The following is a 27,060-nucleotide window of genomic DNA, read 5'->3' as shown; positions in this document are numbered from 1 at the left end:
GCGCTGCTGTACGGCCTAGTTAAAGCGTCCCACGAAAATCGCCGGCATCCTCTCTCAGGCTTCTCTCTGGTACCGGTTTGTGCTGGCACTCGCAGGTTTTGCAAATTTCCCCCAGACTAAAAAAGCCTATAAATAAGCATGAACTGTAGAGCAGAAACGCATTAGAAGTCGACTGATCGAATTCGATTGTGCACGTAATTCCACTCCAGGTTCGAATTCCATATCGTTATTGTTAATTGAGGACATATTGCATTGAGATATGCAATTGTGAAATTAACAAAGAGAATGTAGGTTGAAAAATGGCCGACTGAACGGACGCAGCACGAGGCACGCGCACGTTGCGCTGTGAAGGCCGGACTGCCGTAAATGCAGTAAATGTCTTAATAAAAGAGTTTTAATGAAGTGACTCTTATGGACACAAGTTTAATATTCGGAAAATACTCGAACTGAGCATATTGTCGCACAAAACACTGGCACACTCGCGGACCGTGCATACGACTCGGACGATCAACAGAAGTTTGTAATGGTATTCAACCTTAGAGCATATAGACATGGAGGGAGAATACTGGTGTGAAAGTGTCCACAACATCTGTACAAGAGAGAAAGGTATAAGTTCCTATTCGTCTTCTGTGCGCAAGTGTTTCCAAGCAACTGTTATTGCTATGCAGTTATCTATTTTAAAAGAAAGGAGCTGTCATTCATGTCTGCCAGTTTAGCGCATATAGAGGACGAATAGGAATTACTATATCTTTCTTTCTAGCACAAATCTTGGGCATATTTTTGTTTCCCGGAAAGTATATACTATTCTCCCTCCATGTCTATATGCTCTAACAACCAGAGAAGGATAGAGACTGGCCGTCTTCCATAGAACTTATACATATGAAAGGGAAATAGGATCATAGGCCGGTATTCATAGTCGGTTCTTATATTTAACCCTCCGGCCCACAGCTTAGTTTACTTCCGTTCACACACAGCTGGGTCTGAGAGACCCTGTCCATTTTTAAGTGCTTTTATCTCGGGTTGTATTGCAAGGATTTAAAGACATTTTTTTTCAATCGATACGCCAAAGATTAAGAAATAATACTGTGCAATTCAAATTACTCTAAATGTTTTTGCAACAAAGATATTTGTAAAAGTAAGAAAATTTCAATTTTCGCAAAAAACTGACTTTTTCAAAAAATTGTATCTTTTTTGAAAAAAAGATAAAAGGGTTTAATTAGTGAAATGAAAACGTCTTGATTTGAACTTTATGAAAAAAATACGCCAGAACAATTTGTTTCAAAAAGTATAATTATTTTGCATAGTGAAAACAGCGAAATTTTCACATTTGCTTAGTGATGTTTTTGACGTTATTCTGATTACTCATTTCATTTGAAAAACTGCAACTAATTGACTTTGGTATTTAATAAATTTTGTTAACATAATGTATACAATAACTAATGGAAAATAAACAACGAAAGCGAGCTCAATATCATTTTAAGCCCAATTTTAATATTTTTGTATAAAAATTGGGCTTAAAATTATATTGAGTTCGCTTTCGTCAGGCTGAAAACCCATGGACTAATATTTTCCGCGTAACGCGTACCGCGTAACCAATCAGAGCCGTTCCGCGTTTCCTTTACGCGGAATTGAATGTTCTGATTGGTTACGCGATACGCGTTACGCGGAAAATATCAGTCCATGGGTTTTCACCCTTAGACGCTTTTATAATAAAGATTTTATTAAGTTGAATATTAGATCAAACCTAAATATCTGACGGATTTTTGGGGGTTTTCTTTTCGACAGATATATAAAATAAATTAATTAATAATGAATTTGATAATATTGATTAAAATTTAATTTTTTCTTTTGTGTCGATTTTCTAATGTTTGCACATAGCTGGGTCTGTCAGATCCTGTTTTCAAGTTTTGACGCTGTTTGCTCGAACACTGTACACAAAATGAGGCGGCTCTATAGCGGGGTACATATAGTGGAACTATACAACGTCCCTCCCAACCCCCTCCTTTGACTTGTACAAAAATGCCACGCCTTCGAAAAACGCACGGGGTCTCACAGATCCAGCTGTGGGCCGGAAGGTTAAGACTGTCTTCTTTGATTGTGGCTCCTACACGATCGCGTTAAACGGCCATGATAAGACTGTCTTAAGTACAATCTTAAGATGTGATTAACCAATTATAGATCGGTATTCATAGTCGATTCTTATATTTAAGACTGTCTTAGGCCGGGTTTACATAAGTCGTAGAATCGTAGATCGTACGAAAATTGATCCAATCACAGTTGAATGTGAGGAGAATTATCGACTGTGATTGGATCAATTTTCTTACGATCTACGATTTTACGACCAATGTAGACCCGGCCTAAGACAGTCTTAAATAAACAATCTTAAGATGTGATTAACCAATCGCCGTATTTGCATCTTAAAACATTACTTAAGACGGTCTTAAAATGAGAACGGACTATGAATACCGGCCACAGAGCCGTATTTGCATCTTAAGACATTACTTAAGACGATCTTGAAATAAGAACGGATCATGGGACGTAGGAAATATCTGGACCGAGTCTTTGCTAGGGGAGTTGAAGCCTAAAGAGTGAGGGGAAGGAAAGCTAGTACCACGGATATCTATAACCAAGATGGCGATCGGTAAAGGTTAATGTCACGGTGCATGGCTATTTTCACGAGAAAACATGTCTTGAGGAACGGAAAAACGTTAAAATGACGCCGTACTCCGTGAATTTAGAGGAGTCAACATATATTGATATATACAACCAAGATGGCTGCCACAGGTTTCCCCTTCACCCCTCATGCTTCATATCCCTCGTCTAAAAGGGGTACCTTACGCTCCATCCAGATATTTCCTACGTCCATGGAACGGACTATAAATACCGGCCATAGACTTATACAATAGACTGCGCGTTCCGTGAGAGGGGCTGAAGCCGGTGTGCGGTGAGGCTTAATAGCCTAGTTTACATCGTCAAAACGTTGGTACGCGTATTAAATTTGGTGCGCACCAAAGCTTTAGTACGGGTGCGTTTACATCGAATGTACTAAAATATGAATAATAATAGTGTGCCAAAGTGTACAAGTTTATATGTTTCAAAATTTACAATATACTCGAAGAAGGTTTTAATTATGGTTATGCGCAACACTAAATTCCCTCCAAAATGCATTTCATACGTTTACATCGTCATTCGTACATATCATTTGATACGCGTATAGTTTAGTACGATACTCCTACTTGATACGCTCGTACCAAATTGATCCGGCAGTGTTTACATCATGCGTACTAAATATTTAGTATGAATTTGGTACAAATATAGTACCTGATACGCGTATCAAGTACACGATGTAAACTAGGCCATTATGGCCATGGCCGGTGTTATTGAACTATTTAATTATGCGGAACAATTTAATTTGTCACAGATTTACTTGACTAAGAGACTTCGAGATTTAGAGGAACAGGTCTGTTCCCTGTCTAATGAAGTAAGTGTCTTGCGTGCTTTTTTTTTTCGATGGGGAATCCTGCATAGGACACCGTCCACCTCGGGGGAGGCTTCGGGTAGTGCCAGACTCTTACCGGCTAAACCCCACCGGTGGCAACTTTATACCCATAGGGAGACCCCCGGGAACCGCTAACGCATTATTTCTAGGGGCCTTCCGGGTTCCACGACGTGCAACATCGCACTTCCTCGAAAAGCTGATCGAAAATAGGGATGAAATCGGCGCCACCTGCAATGCCGACCCATCCCGCCTACCTTGAGAGAGTTGCAGTGCCATCCCATACGGCACAGGACCTTGCAGCAATATTGCAGCAATATTGCAATCTTGCATATTGCAATGCAATATTGCAGCAATATTGCAATATGCAAGATTGCAATGCAATATTGCAGCAACATTGCTGAAATATAAACATTGCTGCAATAATGCGGTAATAATGTTGCAGCAACATTATAAAAATAAACTGGTATAATTTTATGTAAAAATAATATAATATAAAAAATAATATATTAATTTATGTATGCATTTGCATACTTTTTATTATGATTTAGCAAGCTTAAAATTTTAATTATTATTATAAAACACAAATGAGTTTTATTAATATTAATTATTATAATTATAATAAAATTATTAATTATTAATAATTATATTCATGTTTAAATATTTTGTTGCGCTTGCGAGTTGAGGCCCGGCAGAGGCCTACGAGAGATAGACGCGAAGTGTTGTTCCCTCTATATAACGATGATGATTTACAAACAGCTGTTATGAGATTCTGCGCCGGGCCTAATTCGGAAGTGCAAAGTGAGTGCGAGGCGCGTTCGCGGGTGATACAGTGCATAGTGAGTGAGCATAATAGAGGCGAACGCGACAGCGACAAGTGCAATAATTAATTAATTAATTTTATTTTAAGTGCAATGATAATAAGAAGCAAGGAAAAGAACGTGTATGTAACGTATGTAAATAAATGGCATTATTACATTTCTGACAAAATCTGGTTATGTTTAATAACTAACGATATAAATCTAATCTAATCTAACCTATAATCTAACCTAAATTGATGAAATTCTTATTTTGTTATAGTGAGAAATAAAATCATCGAACTGAAACGATCTTTCTTACGACCGGTGTAATTGGAAAATACCATCGTCAATCTTATTGCAGTAATCTTTGCACAGTATCTCGTTGCTTGAAATAAAAAATACTTGGCTGCTTGCTACCCATTCATCCACATAATATATAAAGGTAAATTTTGATTTTCTTCTATATACTATTTATTTTTATATTTATTCTATAATTATATATATATATATATATAATTATATATTTTTATTTATTATATTTTTACAAATATACACAATCATATATATACTTTAATTTCATTATTTTATTTCGCAGATACGTTTATATGTATTACGTACTTTATATTTTACTTTCTTGTAAAATATTTTCTAAATGTTTCCTTCTTAAATTTTTTCCGATATAATTTGTGTAGTGTTTACTTATTGTAAAAGAAATATGAACACACGTAAAAGAAAACTTATTGCAAAACGTCACGGTAGACGGATTGTTGCAAATCAAACAGCTATAGATATTGCAGGATCTTCTAGAGAAATTTTGGAATGGCATACCATCAATACTTCTTCTAAACTGACTTCAAACGTAGAATTGTGTAAAATCACTGATGAAGAAGTTTCTTCATGTAATACAAACAGTGTTAATGATATGATTAATATATATGTCAAAGATACATCTTCAGATCTTAATAATGATAATGATAATGAAAATAATAATAATAATGATAACTCTGTCATAAATGATGAAATACATAGACCTAATAATGATAATGAATTAAATAAAGCATTAGCTACATGGGCTGTATCACACAATATTTCTCGCACAGCTTGTAATGCATTATTAAAAGTTTTGAAGCAATATACTTCGCATAATCTACCTGCAGACGCACGGATACTATTAAAAATTCCAAGAGAAACCCATATTTCAAAAATATGTGAAGGAGAATATTTATATTTTGGTTTTGATGATATTATTCAGAAAATCCTATTAGAAGATAATAATGCATATATTAATTTACTTATTAATATTGATGGTTTGCCATTAGCAAAATCTTCTCAAGCGTCATTATGGACCATTTTATGTTCAAATACTGTCAATAAGACAGTATATCTCGTTGGTGCATATTTTGGTTACAAAAAACCCACAGATTCTAATGTTTTCCTGCAATCTTTAGTCGACGATTTAATTAATTTTATTAATAATGGTTATATTTATAATGAAAACATAATCAACATTAGATTGTTTGCTTTAATTTGTGACGCACCCGCTAAATCTTTTGTGCTATGTATAAAAGGCCATACCGGATTTTACAGTTGCACAAAATGTGTGATTAAGGGGAAATATATTAATGGTAGAGTTTGCTTTCCATATAGAAAAACATTTCCTTCTAGAAAAGATGAACTATTTTCCGCTAATGCTTATCAAGATTTTCAGATTGGACATTCTATTTTAAACAATATTCCTGGATTTTTGCCTATAAATAATACACCACTAGATTATATGCACCTTATATGTTTAGGCGTTGTCAAAAAAATTATCCTTCTTTGGCTAAAGGGTCCACTTTATGTACGCTTAAGTATCAAATCCATTAATAAAATATCACACTTATTAATTTTGCTGAAAAATACAACACCGAACGATTTTATTAGAAAACCCAGATCATTAAAAGATGTCAAACTATGGAAAGCAGTAGAGTTTAGAAATTTTTTATTATACACAGGACCCATTGTATTGAGACATGTATTAAAGCAAGACATATATCTTCATTTTCTCACATTACACATAGCTGTCACAATTCTTATACGTTCAAGTTTGAATGAGGAACTAATAAATTTTGCAGAATCTTTACTTAATCATTTTGTCATATCATTTGAAATTTTATATGGTAAACAATACATGTCGCATAACATACATAATTTATTACATATATGTTCCGACGTAAGAACATATGGTCCATTGGACAATTTTAGTGCTTTTCGTTTTGAAAACTATATGGCGTCGATCAAAAAACGATTACGTAAAAGTGAAAAACCGCTACAACAATTATATAAAAGATATAAGGAAATTGAAAATTGTAATTTTTTTCTGTCAAATATTAATAATGAAACATTAAATTCATATAAATATTTACATAACAATGGTCCAGTACCAGATAATTATGATATTCAATCGCAATATTTGATGATGTCAAATGAAAAATTCAATATAAATTGTAAAGGTCATAATAATAATTGTTGTCTTTTGAAAAGTGGTCAATATGTTTTAATTTTGAATATAGTGCAAAAAAAAATAAAGATTTTTTTCTTATTGGTAAGAAATTTAAGTACATAAAAGATGTATATGAATTATCATACAAATCTAGCGATTTTAATATAAAAGTAATGACAGTAAATAATGATAGCATATTTTCATGGCCAATTACAGATATATTAGGTAAAGCATGGAAAATTCCGTTCGGAAATCATCCAAATACATTTGCAATATTTCCTCTTAATCATATAATATAATTATATGTGTTAGATAATAATTTTTAAGTATGTTAGATAATTTTTGTGTGTTAGCAGATAATTTTTTTTCAATAATTCAATTTTATGTGTGTTAGATAATAATTTCTTTTCAATAATGTAAACTACACATGATGTATCACGGAATATTTCACATCACAGAAAAATGGATAAGTATCAATTTATCATTGCGGAATTTCATGACGGACTACAAGTTATACCCTCAGCATGGTACAATGCTGATAAATTATCATGTATATGGCCTAGTCACATGAAAACTAAGTACCGTGTTAACAAGGCTATATTGGCAAGAGAGATGCCTCGAGAAAGGTCTGATTGGGAAGAGCTACAAATTAAAAGAATTTTTGGTGGAGCAAGTAAGAGAATTTTATTTATATAAATTATCATTTAATATATGTAATTATTGTATACATTTTTCTTTTATTTTCAATGATTTAGATACTTATGAAGAAAGTTTACAAAAATTAAGTCTAGCGCAAGACACGTCAAATATAGATGACACTGGGATGTCTTCAGATGATTTAAGAGAACAAGAAAAAAGCAAAGACGTATGAAAGCAAAGAAAAAAATATCATCATCTTCTTCTTCAGAAGATATCTGTTTAGAGAATAAAGAAAATAAAGTAAATAAAGTAAATATAATACAAAATAAAATCCTGCCTCCTTTTCCTGACAGAGGAAATTATTTTGTATCAACTGATAAAGTAATTAACGACAAGCCTATACAAAACATTACAAATATTTTACATGAAAATAATATTAATCCTATAAACAGTAATGGTGAGTTATAATTAAAATTTATAAATACATGATACTTATGACAAAAATCATTAATAATTTTTTATTTTTTAGATAAAAATAGCAAGCAAATTGCTACGAATAATATAAACTTTCATATGCAAGATTCTTCTGAAAATATCGAGAAAGATTTGTATGCTTATGGTATTTATTATAAAAATTAATTATTGTTATACTTATTACTTTTTTTTTTACTAAAAAGTCCTGTATTTAAAAAAGTATAATATGTATAATTATTGTGATACTTAGCAATAAATAGCATTAGTTAAATAATATATATTTGTTCCAGAATTCAAGAAACAGATTATAGGAAAATTGAACAAAATATTATATAAATTAGACAGTATAGAAATTAGAATTAATATGCTAGAGGAGAAAATGCAATTTTCCTGCCATACTTATGATAGTGAAGAATGTGATTTCCATTTCCCGATTTCTACACTTACTGAACTAATATCCTTTGAAGACCAATTACAGGAAATCAAATTTAAGGATAAAGTTGTATGTGATAAAAATTTTTTATTTTTATTATATTATTATAGATATTAATGCTTTTTCTATAGTTATATCACAATTTCACAATTTAATGTTTTTTTATTACATTTCTTATCATTAATAATTCATAAATGACATATTTCTGTTACATATTGTTAAAATAAAGAAAACTTAATTTATTTACGTATTTAAAAGTCATTAATTATTAAACAAAATCTGTATTCAATATTATTTTTAACATTGTTTATTTTTTTAGCTTAATGTTTTTAAACTTGTTGGTGGAGTTGATGCACATGCCATACGAAATATTATGAAAAAAGTAATGACAGATACTTTAGCCCAAAATTTCAGCTGGACAGGAAAAAAAAATAAGCGTAGCTTTAAAGATTTAAATCTTTCTAAAATGATCATACGTAAGTTCTTTTTAATATAATCTTAGATGATTAACTTGCTTTTGATTCATGTGTAGTCCATTTAGAAATTTCTTTAAGATTTGTCTAAAACATACATATATTTATCAGAAAATATTTACAATTTATATTAAAAAATACTTGTGTATGTGCATTACAGAAGCTGTTCGTGTAAAATATAATGAACTGACAGACAATGATATTGCAGAATACACATCTAAATGGCTTTCTCAAGCTACTGTAAGAGTTCAAAGAGATGAAAAGAAGTATGTACATTTTCTTTGTTAGGAACGTTTATTAATCAGATTATTTGATTTAATATTAAATTAGTTTATATTTAATCAGTCTGTCGACAACTAAGCTTGAACAAGATGTTATTTTTTCTGTTTAATATGCTGAGAAAATTTTGAATATTATCTAAATATTTTTTTAATAAAATTTTTAAACTTTAGTTATAATTTCTTATTACACTTTGCCAAAAAAATGTAAAATATCTTAAATTAGAATATAATATAATTATTTGATGTTTTGAAATCAAATTATAATTTTAAGTTTTCTATTAATGTTTTAGACATATTCAGGAAGAAAAATAAAAGCCATCAGAAGAAAACAACATTACCAAAGAATAATACCAAAATTTTATTATATTCATATAGTATAATAATATCACATAAAAGACAGTTAATAGAATATATTAAAGATATATAGAATTTAAGACAGTTAAATATCTTATATTTTTTATTATTTTCATATTTTTATATGTATACCTTTATTTTTGTTTATTATTTAAAACTATAATTGAATTTCGATTATTAATTACGTACATAATGTGTTCATATAAAAATGCTTATTACATTTTCGCATATGTATTTTTGGTTCTTACATGCATTTAAGATATTATATACTTTAATGCAATTTAAGTGAATTTTTGTTTTCATTAGGTTTATAAAAAAATGATTATATATATGTTGTGCACATGTGCATATGTGTATATTATATATGAATATATAACGCGTTATATATTAAAACGTATATAAAATTCGTATATAAAATTTTTATGTAATTTCTGTTTTTTTTATTACAATTATAATTTATTTTTATTAATAAGAATAAATTATTTATATGTTGCATATCATTTGATTTCATGTAACATATATATATAAATATAAATATATAATTATTGTGTTATTTTTTCTGAAATATCCTCTTTTTATACTGCATGTAAAATATAATATATACGGCACAAAAATATTGCAGCAACATTGCAGGAATATTTCTATGCAAGATTGCAGCAATGTTGCAAAATGTTGCTGCAACATTACTGCAATATTGTAGCAACAGTAAAATGTTGCTGCAACATTACTGCAATATTGTAGCAACAGTAAAATGTTGCTGCAACATTACTGCAATATTGTAGCAACAGTAAAATGTCCGCTTTCAGCAACATTGTATTGCAATATTGCTGCAATCTTGCAAAGAAATATTGCAGCAATATTGCAATACAATGTTGCTGAAAGCGGACATTTTACTGTTGCTACAATATTGCAGTAATGTTGCAGCAACATTTTGCAACATTGCTGCAATCTTGCAATCTTGCAAAGAAATATTTCTGCAATGTTGCTGCAATATTTTTGTGCCGTATGGGATGGTACGCATAACCCATCCCGGACATGCCGCCAGCAACTCCCCAAGATGGGTTATAAACCGAAACGTTAGTCTATTAAATTAATATATAAAATACATACATCATTATACAAAAAATGAAAATTAAACCGCAATAAAAATTAAAAAATTTAGGGGAAATAAGATAGGACAGGAAAGGAAAGGAAGGTAAGTATATAGAATAGGATATTAGTTAGCGTGTGAAAATCACCGGATTAAAGTCGTCGACCACCCCTCAGATATTACAGGGGGGTGGCCGGCGCTAAGGTCAAGATGGTGAAGAGGGGAGGGACGGATCCCCGATCACCAGACTCCTTTCCATCTCCTTTTTATTCCTCAAAACTTCGCTGGCAAACCCCATAAATGCAAGCCATTTCTCCTCACTCTCTAATATGGCACTTACAATAGTACCCAGTTTGGTATCATTTATAACAAAACTTTTTATCAGTATAGTTCGTTGTTCCTGCCAAGCAGAACACTGCGAAATAGTATGATCGACCGTATCATTCATATAATTACAATGAAGACACGCTGACGAATCACGCTTACAAATCCTATTGAGGAAATGACCAAAGCTCCCGTGTCCGGTCAAAAACTGTGTGACATGATAAGTAATACCACCGCGTTTACGCTCCATCCACGTCTGATATTGGGGTAAAATAGCCTTTCTCGTTAAAGCTCCATAAGCGTCGGGTCGTTCTAAATAAAGCTTCCATTGCTTAAACATGATTGTCTTTTCTCGAGATTTAACATCTTCGCATAAATCCATCGTCCATTGACCGCTACTTCGCAAGTCAGTTATACGGTCCTATGTTCTGCGTCGCATATCCGCTTCGAGGAACCAGGGGGGCATGCGCACAGGAAGGATAGCCGCATCAAAAGACACCGTGCAATACGCAGAAATAGCTCGGATGGCAATAAATCGCTGCAATCCACGTATTGATCGCAGTGTTCGAGGAAAAGCTGCAGAAAAAGCATTACTCCATACGGGAGCCGCATAAAGAAACACAGACAATAGTACTTTTACATATAATTGACGCTTTTTTTCGCTCGGGCCCCGCAAATTGATCATTAGGGCCGGTTTTTCATTAATGGTTTAAACTATAGTTTAACAAAACTTCCCTTAATCAATAAATCTAGTTTTATATGTTATTCGTTTTTCCATTATTTATTGAGAACGGATCAATTAAACCTCAGTTAAACTTAAGTTAGCGGTAATTCGCTCATTGCGCAGACGCGAATTGGTGACAGTGACAGTTTATGTTGAAACATGGAAAAGAAGGTTAATAATAGTGCCTTAAAACGTGCGCCTAATTTTAGCAAAACCGAGGAAGAAATTTTAGTAAGTAATCTGATTTGATAAGTAATTAACGCTTAATTGTCTGATATATAAATATAATCTATCGGATATATAATATAAAACTTGTCATATTGAAATTATTTTATGTTGCGTAAATGCTTATACATTTCTTTAATGTTTAGGTACAATTAGTTAAAAAATATGATAAAATATTGGAATGTAAGCGGACGGACACAAACTCAAATAAATTAAAAGATGGAACGTGGGAAATAATTTGTAAAGAATTTTGTTTGACTACTGGGACGTTAAGGGATACTCCAACCTTACGTCGTAAATACGAAAATTTAAAAAAGAAAATAAAGAAGAAATTCGCAGATTCTAAATGCCACATAAAAGGCACTGGTGGAGGAGGACCTGTAAATATTGTTTTTGATAGTATAGATGAAACCATACAATCTATGCTAGGAACTCAATTAACAGGTATGACATCTCAATTTGATAATGATGCTACATTAGTGATACAAAATGATGATGAAGGTGTAATTTTGTATCTTATCGTAGTATATTTTATTGTTTTCTATTTATTATTAATTTTTGTTGTAGAAAATACCAATGTAAAAAATGATGAAGAGCTGAATTTTCATTCAGAAAATAATACAAATATTATAAAACTCACTTCAAATGAAGAAAAGGATGAAATAATTGACGGAAATGAAGGTAATATTAAAAATTAAAAGTTATGAATTTTAATATTTGAGTTAATTAAAATTATTAGATTACATTTCTGCAAAAGAAAATTATCAAGTATCGCATATGAAACTCAAGATTGGGGAAAATACTGTCCAAATATGTTGAGGACTCCTAAATCTAAAAAATTAAGTATTTCTTCTAAAGGAACACACACTGAAAGTGCAGGTAATAAGATTACAAAGAGAGCTTGCTTTATACTTTTCAAATATATCCTATATATTATATGTATAATCTATATTCTATTTATTTCAGGAACTTCAAAAGAAACCGTGCTTAGAAAACGTGTTAAAAAATCATCAGATGATACATGGACAGAAGTGGCGAAAGAAAAATCAAATTTAATTGAAATTTAAAAACAATGTTTTTTAGAAGAACATAATTTAAAAATCGAAAAATTAAAAATAGAAAAAAAATATTAGAATATGAATTAAAAATTAAGAAAAAGAAATTTGAATTAAATTTGTTTTAAATTAAATTTGTTTTAAGTTTATGTTTTAAGTTTAAAGTTTATGTTTTAAGTTTAAAGTTTATGTTTTACGTATTTATTTCTGTTTATCAATAAAAAGATATGATAAAATATTTTTGTTCTAAAAATTTCTTTTATTATTATTGCATATAGAGGTATAAATAATAAAAAGTTTTTTATTTCTCTATCTTAACTATGTATTTATGTATTTATATATTTTCAAAGTCTTGAAAAATATTCATTAATTAGAGTAAGTCTAGTTAAATTATTGATTGCAATTGAATTATTGTTTTCGTTTGTAATGTTTGGCATGTTATTTACTAGTTGAAGTGTTGCTTCAACTTCTTCATCTATTGGTGGATTTTCTTCATTCCTCTCGCAAGCTATATTGTGAAGAACAGCTGTAGCTATGATTACAGCTTCCACTCGATCCAAATTTAATCTTATACCTAATGCTAAAATAGGAAACCTTTTCCACACTCCATAGCATCTTTCTACTGGATTTCTAGTACGAATTTGTGATTCATTAAATAATTGTTCTTCATTTCTAATAAGTCTCAATAAAGGTGTTATTAAATAACTTTTTATAAAATATTCACTATCTCCAAAGGTTATTGACAAGGTAAAAGGTTATTGCCTAATTCGCCTCGTTCAAAACATCCTCTTATATTACTGTTATTGAATATAGTAGAATCGTGCGCTGATCCTGGCCAACGAGCAACAATATCTAATATTTTTAGATCTGGACTACAGATAGTTTGAACATTTATATAAAAGAAATTTTTTCTATTTCTATATGCTTCACTGTTGTTACCACTTGGAGATTGAATTCTAACATGGGTGCAATCTAGAGCACCAATACAACGTGGAAATTTTGCAATATTGTAAAATTTTTTACGAAGTCTCTGAATATCTTCTTCTGTATTAGGAAATTTTATATATTGAGGTCTAAGGTGAGCAATGGCTCTTGAAACTTTATTAATTACTTTGCTTGTTGTACTTTTATGAATGCCAGCAAAATCATCTATGCTTATCAAAAAGGATCCACTTGCATAAAATCTTAATGCCAATAAGACCATTTCAGATGCTGAAAGAGCCTGATTCCTATATAAAATTAATGTATTTAATAATTATATATATGTATTTAATATGTATTTATTTAATGTATTTTTATATGTATTATTATATGTATTATATATTATGTATATATAAAAATAATAATAATATGAAATAATATAATATAAAAATAATAATATTATAATATTATATTTTTATAATAATATTATAAAAATACTACTATATTGAAATAACCTATATATTATTTAATTTATGTAACATACAATAATATACCTTTCAATTCGAGATCGGATAGTATTCTGAATTTTTTGTATTATTATATGCACTGTTTGTTTAGATAATCAAAATCTTGCAACAAATTCTTTTTCATCCCAAATTTCAAAATGATTTGGTCTGGGCTTTACAACACGATCTTTCCTTTTTTTAATATGTCCTATATATCTTAAAATATCCTCATCTTCATCGCTTACTTCAAAAAATTCTTCACCAAGCATTATGAAAAATATTTAACGCTTTTATATGTAGTAAATAATGCAATGACTATTGCAATGACTTTTGTAGATTTATTGAACGATGTTTAAACCACCATTTTCCACGGTTTAATTTAGCACGGTTTAATCTTAACTTTAAACTTCGTTTTACATTAATCCATGTATTAAAAAACAATAAAATGTGTCTGATCAGAGTTTAAACTTTTATCTAAGTTTAAACTATTATTGAAAAACCGGCCCTTAAAGTTCTAGATACCTTGGCAATCTTATCTTTTACATATTAAAAATGTTTTTTAAATATCCATCTACTATCTATTATGACTCTTAAATATCGCATTGAATCGGATACTTGAACAAATGTGTTATCGACGTTAATTTGTAGCATTGTACGCAGGTTACGCCTACCATGAAATAAAACCGCATCAGTTTTATTCACGGCAATTTTTAGACCAAGGTTTTTAATTTTCCGCACAACCCTATCTAGCATAATATTAGATCAAAGAACCACATCAAAAATTCCGTCCGCAGTCGCTACAATGAGTGTGTCGTCCGCATAGCATATAGTATTACAACCATTTTCAAGCTCAAACCGCAACACGGAATCAAAAGCTATGTTCCAGAGCAGGGGGCCCAGAACAGAACCCTGGGGAACCCCCGCTCTGACCTCCCGTTGTACTTGGGAGCCATCTTGGATCTTATAATATATATATACGCAAAACAATTAGGGGAGCGCTTTAAAACTTGCAAAATTTGATGATTTTTAAGAAGCCATATCTCGGCTTAGAGAGGTCGTAGAACAGTGTTTCTGGATTGCACACGTATCACGCACACACTTAACATTGACGTACACATACACCGACCTAATCTCTTCATTCATGTATCGGATGCTCATCATAATTCGTCTTTTTGCTCCAGTTTGCACTGACATTTACGGGCCTAAGATGGCGGCGGTGGCAACGTGGGGGTAGAGTTCGCGCCTCTCTTATTATAGGCTCTACTTTACGCTATTGCCCTTTCTTTCTAGTGTCGGCTTCAGCCCTTCTCACGGAACGCGCAGTCTATTGTATAATAAGTAAACGAGAGAGAAGATCTGGTCTGCACCGTGATGTTTTCGCCCGCTCCTCCTTCTAAGTTAGCAATATAGGAGTACTATACAGGGTGAGTCATTTTAATCGACGCACGCAGTTATCTCGTAAGGTTAGCAATATGACAAAGTTGTATACAAAAGTTGTAGGGTTCAGAGAGGGACACTTGAGAGCGACCTTAACTTTGACCTTGAAGTTAAACTTAGGGATCATTTCAAGGTCAACTTGTTTTTTAAAATAAAAACCCCTATTTTTGACTTCAAAAATGAAAAGAGCAGAAAATTTTACGTTCGAAAATACTATGTCATGTTATGGGGTCAAATTAATCCCAGGGATTATTTTAAAGTCATAATTTTTTTATGGAAACCTTTTATGGACTCCCGAAATAAAAAGAGCAAACAAACAATACTACTTTCAGCACTACCCAGGAACAACGACGTGGACGTTGTAGTTTAACATAACATGATATAACATTTTCAAACGTAAAATTTTCTGTTCTTTCCATTTCTGAAGTCAAAATTAGGGCTTTCCATTAAAAAAGACAAGTTGACCTTGAAATGACCCTTAAGTTTAACTTCAAGGTCGAAGTTAAGGTCAAAAGCTTCAAGTGTCCCTCTCTGAACCCTACAACTTTTGTATATAAAGCCTACAGCACATGGTGCGTGTTTTCTTGCTAGTTTTGCTGATAGATCGTTGCGCGCTATTCTGTGGGCTGCGTTGCGTGCTGTTAAGATGGCAGTGTTATTAGTTTTTGCTTCATACAATTATTAAATTATTATTCGAAATATTATATATAATAATAATATTGTGTGTGTGTATATATGTATATAATAATAATATATGTTTTCTGTCGCAGCATTGCTAATTGACATGCCATGATATTTAATTTATTTCACAAATCACGCAGCAAAAATAGCACCGGTTCTATCTTTGAAAACTAGCATGCTAACACGCATGACAGCACGCAGCGTACAAAATTTCTAGCTTCATAGCTAGTATGTTAGCTAGCATGTTAGCTCGCACGCTCGCATGCGATTTAACACGAAAACACGCACCGTGTGCCGTAGGCTTAACACTGTTTGCCATATTGCTAACCTTACGAGATAACTGTGTGCGTCGTTAAAATGACTCACCCTGTATATATGGGGGTACACTGATCTCTACATACATATAATTGGATATGGCATCGAACAAAAAAACGTATGACCAATGTGCGTGTTCAAGATGGACAAAGCAGCTAGTCTGCTCGCCGAGCGATTGAATGTGATTGATTGGATCTACAAGAAGAAACCAATCATATTCAATCGCTCGGCGAGCAAGTTAGCCGGTTTGCCGACTTGAACGCGCCCAATTGAAAGTTGTGGGCTCTGTTTACAATATGGCGCTACTTTTGACATTTTATTGACAGTTATTTTGAAATTTGGTTATATTTACTGCGGTCCGAAATACGCTTACAGCACTGTAAACATCGGTCTATCTTCGTTTCATATTCGTTGTAAACGAAGACACAATGATGCTTACAGCGCTGGAAGCTTGTTTCGGACCGCAGTCATTATAAGCGATAAATTTTCTTATTTAATCCGAAAATATTTTTAATAAAAATTTTAATAAAAATAGTTTAGTAAAGTTTGTGAAAATGGTGCAAAAATGCATATATTGTGGAAAATCAATAAATAAAAAACGAACATTTCATAGTTAAATCTATATAAATTAGTAAATTAATATTTAATAAATATATTATTATTTAATTAATGGTTTATTTATTTAAATTAAAATGTTTCATATTTTTACAAGATTTTTTTATTTAACATATATATATTTTTTAAATATTGAATTTCTTAATTAATTTAAAACTATTACTCCATTTTATGTAGGTTTCTTTTCATTTGCGAATTTTAATGTGTAATATAGTATTTATTGAAATATTTAAATAAATATAAATAATAATAATAAAAATATATATAAAAATTTAAATAAATATGTATGAACATTTTAACAAATTGAAAAATTTTATAAACAGTAAATATTTGAGTAATTGATTTCATTTTTTAACATATTAATCTTTTTCTCAATTCATGTACGTTAAATTAAAATAACTGTTAATCTCTTTTATTATTGCTGTACATTTTTTACTATTTTATACCCAGTAATTCAAATTTTCCGTCCGAAAATGTAGACACAGTCCACAACTTTAATGGCTTTCCGATGTTCTATTGGTCACACTTTATACAGCTAGGCTATAGGTTATTGGGATATGCCATATCCAGTTATAGTAGAGATCAGTGGAGGGGTATATGATTTTTGCGGTAAGGGGGGATTACATGAACTTCGGTCAGTTTCGTCAACTGCCGTCAACGTGATTGGTCAACCACGTTGACGGAACTGCCCAAAGTTCATATACTCTCCCCTTACCGTAAAAATCAGTACGTGTATCAGGTCTATATTTGTACTAAATTTGTACTAAATATTTAGTACGCACGATATAAATGCTGCCGGATCAATAATTTGGTACGAGCGTATCAAGTAGGAGTATTGGCCTAGTTTACACCGAATATTTGTACTCGTATCAAGTAGTGCATTTGAGACAATGACTAAACGAATTTAATAGTTATATTTACTATTTGATACGCGTATTAATCGATCGGTGTAAACTAGACCTGTGACCTCTAATAAATTTTGCTATAATGCATTTTTTATGTAGAAAAGCTGTTTAATCTGTTTGTTTGTTTTATATTATAATTTCAATAATAAATATGCAATTTTTAATCTCTCTCTCTACTGCCGATAAAATAGACAATGCAAAGACATGTGTATAAATGCATTTTTTTAAATACATAAGATTATTTAAATTACAAAAAGCGACTTTTCCCAAATAAAAATAACAATGAATATATCATCCCCAAATAATTCCTAATCGATTTCGTTTAAAATATTTATTAAACATAATTGCTATCTGCTAACTTGACGTTTGATAAAATTTTGTTATTATAAAAAAAATATTATTTCCCAAATGTTCAAATGCTTTTCCTAAACTTCCCCAAACGATTCCCAAATTATATGAAAAAGAATAATTAGAAAATATTCAATTTATTTGCTAACTCTACGGTGGTGAGCGTGTTAAACTGATTGTGAGTAGAAAAATTCTCTATACAGGGTGTATATACAGTATGTACCGAGTATTCTATTTTAAAGTTTACAGATGAGCTATATCTCGCAAACCAATGATTTTAATGAAAAATGTTTCAAATAAAAGTTGTATGATTTCAAGGGGGACATAAAATGGTGACAATGATTTGACCTTGGCTAGTTGTTTAAAAGGTCATATTTAATTTCTTAAATGAAACCACCATATTTTTGCATAAATTGATTCCTCATGCACAATATTTTGCATAAAAAGCTATAAGGGTAGGATGATAAAAAAAGTGAATAGTTTATGAGATATTGTCATACTTTAGTTTGGCATAATCTTACATAAACTATGACAGGGTTGGAAAAGTTACTTTATAAAAATAACTCGTTACCGTTACCGTTATTTTTTCTAAAAAGTAACTCGTTACCGTTACCGTTACTTCGAACGTAACGAGTTGTTACAATTTCCGTTACTTTTTTTTTATTATTCGGATGTATGTTAGGCTGTTCCATATAAAATGTCCGATTTTGCAATGTAAACTTTTTAAAGTTTTCTTTATCAATAAAAATCTTTATATTTGTTTAATCTTTTTTTAATTTTTATACTTGTTTTATACATCATTTTGAAGTTCAAAATTTGCCTTTTTATATCTAATTTTATTCTTCGGTTTAATTGGTTTCGAATGTATTTTTTTCGGCTGTTTTTCCGAAAGTGACCCATTGATTTGAGCATCGTCCTTATAAGATCTTAAAAAGTGATCAAAAACAAACAGAAAAAAAATAATTTTAGCCACGGCAAGTTTCGTGTTAATTTTTTTTTAATATGTATTAAAATTTATCCTCCTGTGGGGGGCGGAATCCATTGTGTCTACGCATACCCTTTTCCAGGCGAAGCGAGGTTCTACATGGGCAACTTTCCACACGAAGCGAGATTCAACTCGAACCTATGTGTCTAGTTTTTTGTTAGTGGAGCCCCCTTTGCGGGGGGGGGGGAACCCATTGTGTCTACACATGTCATACTTTCTCATGTACACAATAATTTTAGGATAGACCTCGCTCCCTCTCCTTTCGAAATGTTATCAGTTAATAATTTTTATTTTAACTGAATGTGTTCCTGCACTTAGCGTTATCCGTTAATTTCTCTTCTCTTTTTTTCCTTATGATTTGGAATTAGGTCGAATGTTTAGATGTGTCATGTGAGGATACTTAGAATAGTGACCTTGACAATGTTTGAAAAAGCTGTTTTTATGTAAATGTTTGTTAATTTGTAAAATTTTAATACACATGAAAAAAATTAACACGAAACTTGCCGTGGCCAAAATTATTTTTTTTCTGTTTGTTTTTGATTACTTTTTAAGTTCCTACAAGGACGATGCTCAATTTGATGGGTCACATTTGGAAGAATATCCTTTTTTTCAACATTTTTTTCAGTATGAATAAACGTGATTTTAGCGTGCTTTTTTGTATGAGTAGAAAAGTAGCTATAATATTGCAGCAGCCGCTCGAAATATTAATACTGCATTCGGCGAGAACTCTGTCAACAAACGCACCAGTATAAAAAATTTAAATTTGAAGATAAAACCTCATAAATAACGATCGTGGACCTGAGACTATCGTTGACAATAAAAAATTTTTTTATTTAAAGAAACATAATATTTTTCAAACTTAACTTTATATTAATCAAAGTAAGAACCGTTCTACGCATTTATAACAGTTTGACGTTGATCCGTTTCAATCTTTAATATCTCAACCTTTACTTTAATGTCATCAATGATAGTCTCAGGTCTATAGCCGGTATTCATAGTCCGATCTTATATTTAAGATCGTCTTAAGTCCGAGTTTGAGATGCTACGCAGTCATTTGATTGGTTGAATGGGATCTTAAGTTAACCTCTGACCAGACTTAAGATAATCTTAAATATAAGATCGGACTATGAATACCGGCCTACTATCGTCACACACACATTTGCGAAACTATTATCTTTAAAGAACCCCGCACCATTCTCATGGGAAATGTCTTTCTGCGGATTTGGCGAATTTTTGGATATGTTGTAGTTCTCATCATTCTCTCTCTGAACAAATGTCTCAATGGGCAGAACTTGATCTAATGAGCCGTTTCTGTTCTACAAGCTCTGAAAGGTCCAGATTTAACATGCAAAACTATAAGTTTTTCGACTTGAAATAAAGAAAAATGGATTTTTCTTCTTCAATTCTTAACTGTACTGATGACAATTATTGTTAAGAGTCGTATAAAGACAACGGATGTATATAGTACAGTCCAGTGTATGTGGATTTCTAATGTATGTCAATTATAAAAGTGGACATATAATGTGTATGTATAAGTTGAATATATATTTATTGATATTATATATATGGCATGTTCCGCGTCAACCGAAACAACTTCACGACCAAAATTGAGGATTAGCTAAAAATTCCTTCTTGGCCGGAAACATTACTTTAATATATCTATTTTATAATGCCATGTGGTATTTTAAAAGAATGCAATATGGCGGCCTCAAATAGGCTGTTTTATTTTCGAAAAACACATAAATCAATTTATTAATCTGTCCTGTACAAAAAATTATGTCCTAAAAATTCTTTTACACTCTTATTTGTATTAATATACCTGCTTTAAGAAGCCACTAACAAAAAAACATGGTGACTCCAATATGGCGGCTCCAAAATCCCATAATAGCAAAAAAACAGCGTTTTCTTTAGGGTCTGTCATCGTTTTCTGGAGAGTAGTATGTGGTCAGCTATAGGGAGTCAAAACAAACTCCCACCACTCGACCACTGGCGCCGATTCCCCGCTGGCAGGGTCTGCCCCCCCTCCCCGCTGGCAGGTAGGTTCGGCTGCAGGTTTTTGGTCAGATAAGTCAGGACTCCCCGCTGGTTTTCGATTAGATAAGACAGTGTCACACCTCATATCTGGTAGCGATATTATTATTAGTGATAATGAAGCACTTAAAAGTTAAATAATAGAAACAAAGATCAGTGACGGTGTGATGAAAGAAATAACAAAATTATCGCACGGTTGAAGATTACAATAGAGCTTTACGAGAGCGTTTCGCTGTTAAAAGGAAAAAGGGAAAGAGTGGAAAGAAAATACTGGATAATTTAAATAAAAAAAAAGACATTTATTCATGGTGATTTTACAAGTCAATATACTTATTACAAATACATAAGGTTTAAAGTGATACATAGGAGTATGTTATTAAAATTACAGAATGATATCAGTTAGCAACTACGATGACATGTTTCTTATTTTAGCGGAGAAAAATTTTGCGGAATAAATTTACGATTAATCGGTCGTTGTATTCACAATTTTCGGTAAAAAGAGTAAGAAATTGATTAAGATCGTAACCAACAGACATATAATATAGAAATACACAGCTATATTGACTGCAAGTTTGTGAAAAAATCCTTGTAGTTGTTGGGTGTTCCATTGATGTATGATGGAGTTTCGACGAAGACGAAGGAGAAATCCTGGCTTCAGGGGTGGTATTCCGTAACTGTCAAAGTAAGTGCCTGTTCCGTGTTTGTCGAGGAAGAAGGCGACCCAATGTTCTCCGGGATGATTATGGTCGTCTGTATTAGCGACGATGGCCGTCGACCTCGTCCACACCCTCGGAACTCTGTCGGCGGGGTAGACTCCCGCATGTCGGGCATCGATATGTTGCAATGCTTGTAAAATTTCCAACGAATTTATTTTTTTGACTCGAAGACGAATGTGTGGATACTGGTATTATTCGAATAACTTCTTCTTTTTCAATTGTCTCTATTGCGTTATCCGCATGAGTTTTAATGTTATGGCTTAAAACGGGAATTTCATTTGCGATGCTAGCAGCGTAATTTTTGTCGCAGTTGGTTTTCGCGCTTTCGTATTCGTAGTCGTCGGCGTCGCTTAATTGGTAATTTTCGGGAGAACTACAAGTAGTAGGTTGACTAACGCTGAGTGTATCGTTGCTGACGATATTATTTTGACGGAGTAGCCAGCGTTTCAATTTGAAGGCATTGTGTAACGCGCAATGAAAGATTTGTCGAAATCCGTGATGAGCACAATATTCTCCACACTCTTCCGCTGACATTAGATTTTTGAATGCAGGCGAGATACCTTCCAAATTATATATCTCTCTGGAAAGTAGATTTCGCAAGTAGTGCGATTTTTCATTGCCTCTTACGTAAATGCGTCGCGTGTGACGTATAAATTCACGTAATTGCGACGTAAAATATTTTGGATTAGCTTCGCCGTCGAACCATTCGATACCGTGATAATTTCGTGTGAGCCAACTGTTTTGTCGCCTCGCTTTTTCGGGTAATTCGCCAAACGGATGCGGAGGCATCATAATGGTCGACGATGGGTACATTAATCACAACTGCGACTTCCTTAGGAATAAACTTCTCATCCTTATCGCGGAAACCTTGTATATCGATGACTATATCCATATTGCGAAGAAAAACTTATACGCTTTCGTTGGCGAGATTTAAGTTTTTTCACGAAACGCCGTCGTGTGTGTCTCGAAGGAAACTGATTTCTTTTCGATACATTATGGGTTATTCTCGCGAAGCGTGTCGACAAATGGATGTAGAGAAGGGTGGGGGAAAGAAAAATATTTTTCGCGAGTTACGACGAGAGATATGTAAATACCCGATAAAAAATTTAACCGGAAAAATTGATGATGACTTGACGAGACGAGTCGATTTCTATCACATTATCAAATTCGGCGTAAACAACGCAGTTAATTGTCACGGTGAGCGCCTTTTCGAATCGTACTTCTAATCGTAAACTACCGTGTCTCAGGAGATTCCAATGCCCGGCGCAATTAGCGGACAAATCGGGTGTAAGATCAAAAGCGAAAAGCGTGTATCCCTTGGAATAATCATCTCTACTTATGGAATTTCCCTCGTTCAAGAAATGGATTCCCGTTCCCGAGAAAAGCGATTGATAAGCATCGACGTAAAGTGGTTCTTCTGACGAGAAAACCGGTTGTAATGGTCTACTAGGAATTTGCGTGCCGTCAACGTACAACGAGAAGAAATTTATGCCGTAGTTTTTAAAATTAAACGGATTTAATTTTCTATCGCCATTAAACGCTTTATTATTAACGAAACCGACTATTATTCGTTTTGGTAGTTGTCCGAGTATTACGTTATCTAATGATTCGCCTACAACACCGCTGTGAATCGTGAATGTTTTAACCTCGACTCTCGTAAGCGGATACTTGGCTGTAACTTTACTCAACATTCTAGCATGAGCGAGTAACACTCCGGCGCTTATTTTCGCCCTTCTCACTAGCAAGGAGGCATCGAGAATATGTATTTTTGACGTGCCGTTACTATCCATGAGACAGAACGAATCTTTCGAACGGACGAGTCTCAGTCGTACTTCCACGCCGTTAATTAAGAATTTGTCTTGATTGAAAACGTCGCAATGGAGATGTCCTATAAGATCTATCGCTCGCCCGCGCGAACGTAACGGGAGCGTCTCACGAGAGCGGTATTGTCTTTCGACTCCAACGTTTCGTCCATGTGGCCTGGTGTATCCGTGTCCCATAGAGATGAAGTTAGATGGGAAGTTTTTGCGGGTGAGGAATAATTTAACAAAGCCTCGATGTACGCGCGGTAAGCGTAAGCGTTGTTTGGAGGCGACACGAGCTTTTGATTGAAATACACGTTGACCTGATTGAAAATGAAATGAAGTAAATGATTTACGGGGCCTGCGGTGGCCTCTGTGTCTGTGCCGCTCGTTCTTGAAGCTCGAGCCGCGGAATCGTCGGTCGATTGCACGCGTACACGAAGACTCAGTATAGTATGCGTGAGATCTAGATATTCTTCTCCGTGTCCCGGGACGACGAATTCTATCGGTGAATCGTCCGAGAGAGAGGTCACGGGTTTGTAATGAATCCATTGCAAACTCTCGATACTAGTTTGCGTAGGCGGTAAGGAAAAGAGATTGAGTTCACTCTTTAAACATTCGCTCGAGTGTGTATGAAGAAAAGACATTCTCCAACAATTTTTTCGTCGTCGTCGTCGTCGTCCTCGTCGTAGTTAAATGTGCGTGATTAGAATAGCGTTGTTTAAGAAAATATATCGAATACGCTACGTTTCTTGCCAATTTTACGTCGTTTCGCGGACGTCTTGAGTCTTTTCACCGTCGTACGATTTTTCTTATTATTATTCTTCCATGATTTTGTATTCGTCCTCTTTTTCCCACGAGCCTTGATTTTCGATAAACTTCTCTTCTTACTCGAGCGACGCCGTTTACGCCCCGTTGCTGCCGTTGATTTAGCGATACGTGTGTCAAGCCCTGCAAAGGGAAACTGAGCTACGGGAATTTTCGCATCCGATTTATACCCCGAACCTTTCATCAGACTAGTTATTTTTTCTTTAGCTTGTCTTTTGAGATTGTTACGCGATTCTTTAAATCGATGATTGGCCGCTACCTTAAACGGAGTATTGTTTTCTACATCTTCTATTAAATTAGTACCATAACGTAAAGCTTCTTTTCCCACCGCTCGCGCGGCAATACCTAAATATGGCAGTGCGCGTCTGAATAATCCCCCGAGAAAACTTCCTATACCGTGACCGCGTTGATAGGGTGACCCGACGAAAACTCGTGGAATTCTACCGCCACGACCACCCCCGTTCTGTAATTCGTCGTAATACTCTGAATAATCCATTAATACAGAACAAACGAGTAAATTCTCTTTTCTTTTCTTTTGTTTTTCCTGTTTTCTCTGTCATGAACACCGAGTATTCTTACGATATCTAATCGATACGTCTAAAGTGCAATGTCACCGTCAGCGTCCCGAATTCGAATGGTATACTTTGGCCCATCTGATCTCTTATATCTATTTCGATCGTACGGAAACACGTTTGACGCAGAGTAATGTATTGTGCGGACGAGAAATGTCTTATCTGAGTCGATGCAAACTCGTAATCATTTCGCGAGTCGAGCGCGATTATTCGAAGAAGGGGAGATTGTAAATCGCCGGTAATATAAGGTTCGCAAATGTCGCAATAGACAAAGAGCTTGTCGGGAATACCTCGCGACAAACTACCTGGTTCGTCACCTATTAACATACGCGAGTGCGTGAGCTCGTAAAATAGCAGAGAATGAAACTCTTCATCATAAACCCATGATGGTAAAACGTCGGGTATAACGGAACTATTTTCGATTTTAACGAGCTTTTCGTTGTTATTGTGCATTTCGATACCGATTTCATTATAAAACCACGCAGGCAACGAGGATGGTACTGAGGGATCGCTATCGAGTTGAACAAGATCTCTACGCTTGATATGTATATCAAAGCCGAGTATGCGGTGAAGTTTGTCGGAAAAATTTACATAATGCATCATATTACAATTTTTTTCTTCGCAGTCAAGTTTCATGAAAACTACCTCCCATGAAGACGACGAAATGCCAAACGATATGCGAATCGACAGATTTAGCAGCGTGATTCACACACGCGATAATATCGTGCATACTTGAGTAAATACCAGCGGGTACTTGAGATTTCATGGCCTTAACTGATTTATCGCGTTCGTTAATATCGATGAATCTGATCCTTCATTATCCTGTATATGTAAAAAACTACACGGAAACTGAATCTCCGTGAGCGCCACTTCCCAACGACCGTGTAATTCTATACACTGAGGTAATTCGGTAGTGAAACACGTGGTTGTATTTTCCGGAAAGTAACGCATGCTACTATTGCTCGGAAGAATCATGTAAAATTCTTCTCCCCTCATTTTGACTCAAAGATCTTAAACTCGAAGCGGGAATCCAAGAGTCGAATTTAGAGGGATATCCTTGCCAACTAACTAATATTTGTTTATTGTTACCGCGTCCTCTGCTCTTTATTACCCGATCGACGATAAATTCTTTCTCTTGTAAATCTTTATTGACCGGAGTTAATAACGCCGTGATTGTTATCGTCGCGTCGCGTCGCGTCATCGCGTCACGTCGCGTCACCGCAGTCTGTTGTCATCGTCGCAGACTATTGTCATCCGCATCGAGTAACGTGCGCTTTGCATTTAACGCGTTTTTTGTGAGTGATTTTAATAATCAATCAGTAGTAACCGAGATTGTGATTAACTGTTACAATCGATAAATATATTCTTTATTTTCGATCAAGTGCGTGAGTGTATTCGTTCTAAATGTGGATACAATTTCTGAAAGAAGAAAAATTTGTTTATTATTCGGTGTGTCAGATGGGAACGTCTCATTGTTAACAGTCGTGCAACAATTATTCATCAGAAGTAAAGTCATCAAACAAGTACTCTGCGTTGATACCACTGCTT

General features: G+C 33.4%; 3 protein-coding genes and 2 long non-coding RNA genes across 5 annotated transcripts; 2 read left to right on the top strand and 3 right to left on the bottom strand.

Moving 5' to 3' along the window:
• The first annotated feature begins 4,420 nt into the window (after positions 1-4,420).
• Positions 4,421-5,583, top strand: LOC145948485 (uncharacterized). Its single transcript, XR_014427365.1, has 3 exons — positions 4,421-4,490; positions 4,577-4,738; positions 4,892-5,583. It is a non-coding gene; the product is annotated as an uncharacterized LOC145948485 (long non-coding RNA).
• A 5,144-nt stretch (positions 5,584-10,727) lies between these two features.
• Positions 10,728-11,228, bottom strand: LOC145948482 (uncharacterized). The gene has a single exon (XM_083058175.1). The coding sequence runs from the start codon at positions 11,226-11,228 to the stop codon at positions 10,728-10,730; it is 501 nt and encodes a 166-aa protein (XP_082914301.1).
• A 1,141-nt stretch (positions 11,229-12,369) lies between these two features.
• LOC145948483 (uncharacterized) lies at positions 12,370-12,881 on the top strand. The gene is made up of 3 exons (XR_014427364.1): positions 12,370-12,476; positions 12,535-12,674; positions 12,762-12,881. It is a non-coding gene; the product is annotated as an uncharacterized LOC145948483 (long non-coding RNA).
• Positions 12,882-23,416: 10,535 nt separating this feature from the next.
• LOC145948481 (uncharacterized protein F54H12.2-like) lies at positions 23,417-24,100 on the bottom strand. The gene has a single exon (XM_083058174.1). It carries the CDS (start codon positions 24,098-24,100, stop codon positions 23,417-23,419), a length of 684 nt encoding a protein of 227 aa, XP_082914300.1.
• Positions 24,101-24,207: 107 nt separating this feature from the next.
• Positions 24,208-24,759, bottom strand: LOC145948480 (uncharacterized). The gene has a single exon (XM_083058173.1). It carries the CDS (start codon positions 24,757-24,759, stop codon positions 24,208-24,210), a length of 552 nt encoding a protein of 183 aa, XP_082914299.1.
• Positions 24,760-27,060: the final 2,301 nt, after the last annotated feature.

This window comes from Prenolepis imparis, unplaced genomic scaffold (assembly GCF_030444845.1).
Source record: "Prenolepis imparis isolate NDT839.2.m4 unplaced genomic scaffold, iyPreImpa1.0 SCAF_416, whole genome shotgun sequence".
Classification (NCBI taxonomy): domain Eukaryota; kingdom Metazoa; phylum Arthropoda; class Insecta; order Hymenoptera; family Formicidae; genus Prenolepis; species Prenolepis imparis.
Note: the sequence above shows the minus strand (reverse complement) of the source record. Positions and strands in the feature narration are given on the sequence as shown.

Coding starts and splice junctions, on each gene's coding strand:
- LOC145948482 (XM_083058175.1), bottom strand. CDS start 11,228: ATGGATTTATGCGAAGATGTTAAATCTCGAGAAAAGACAATCATGTTT.
- LOC145948481 (XM_083058174.1), bottom strand. CDS start 24,100: ATGGATAGTAACGGCACGTCAAAAATACATATTCTCGATGCCTCCTTG.
- LOC145948480 (XM_083058173.1), bottom strand. CDS start 24,759: ATGTCTTTTCTTCATACACACTCGAGCGAATGTTTAAAGAGTGAACTC.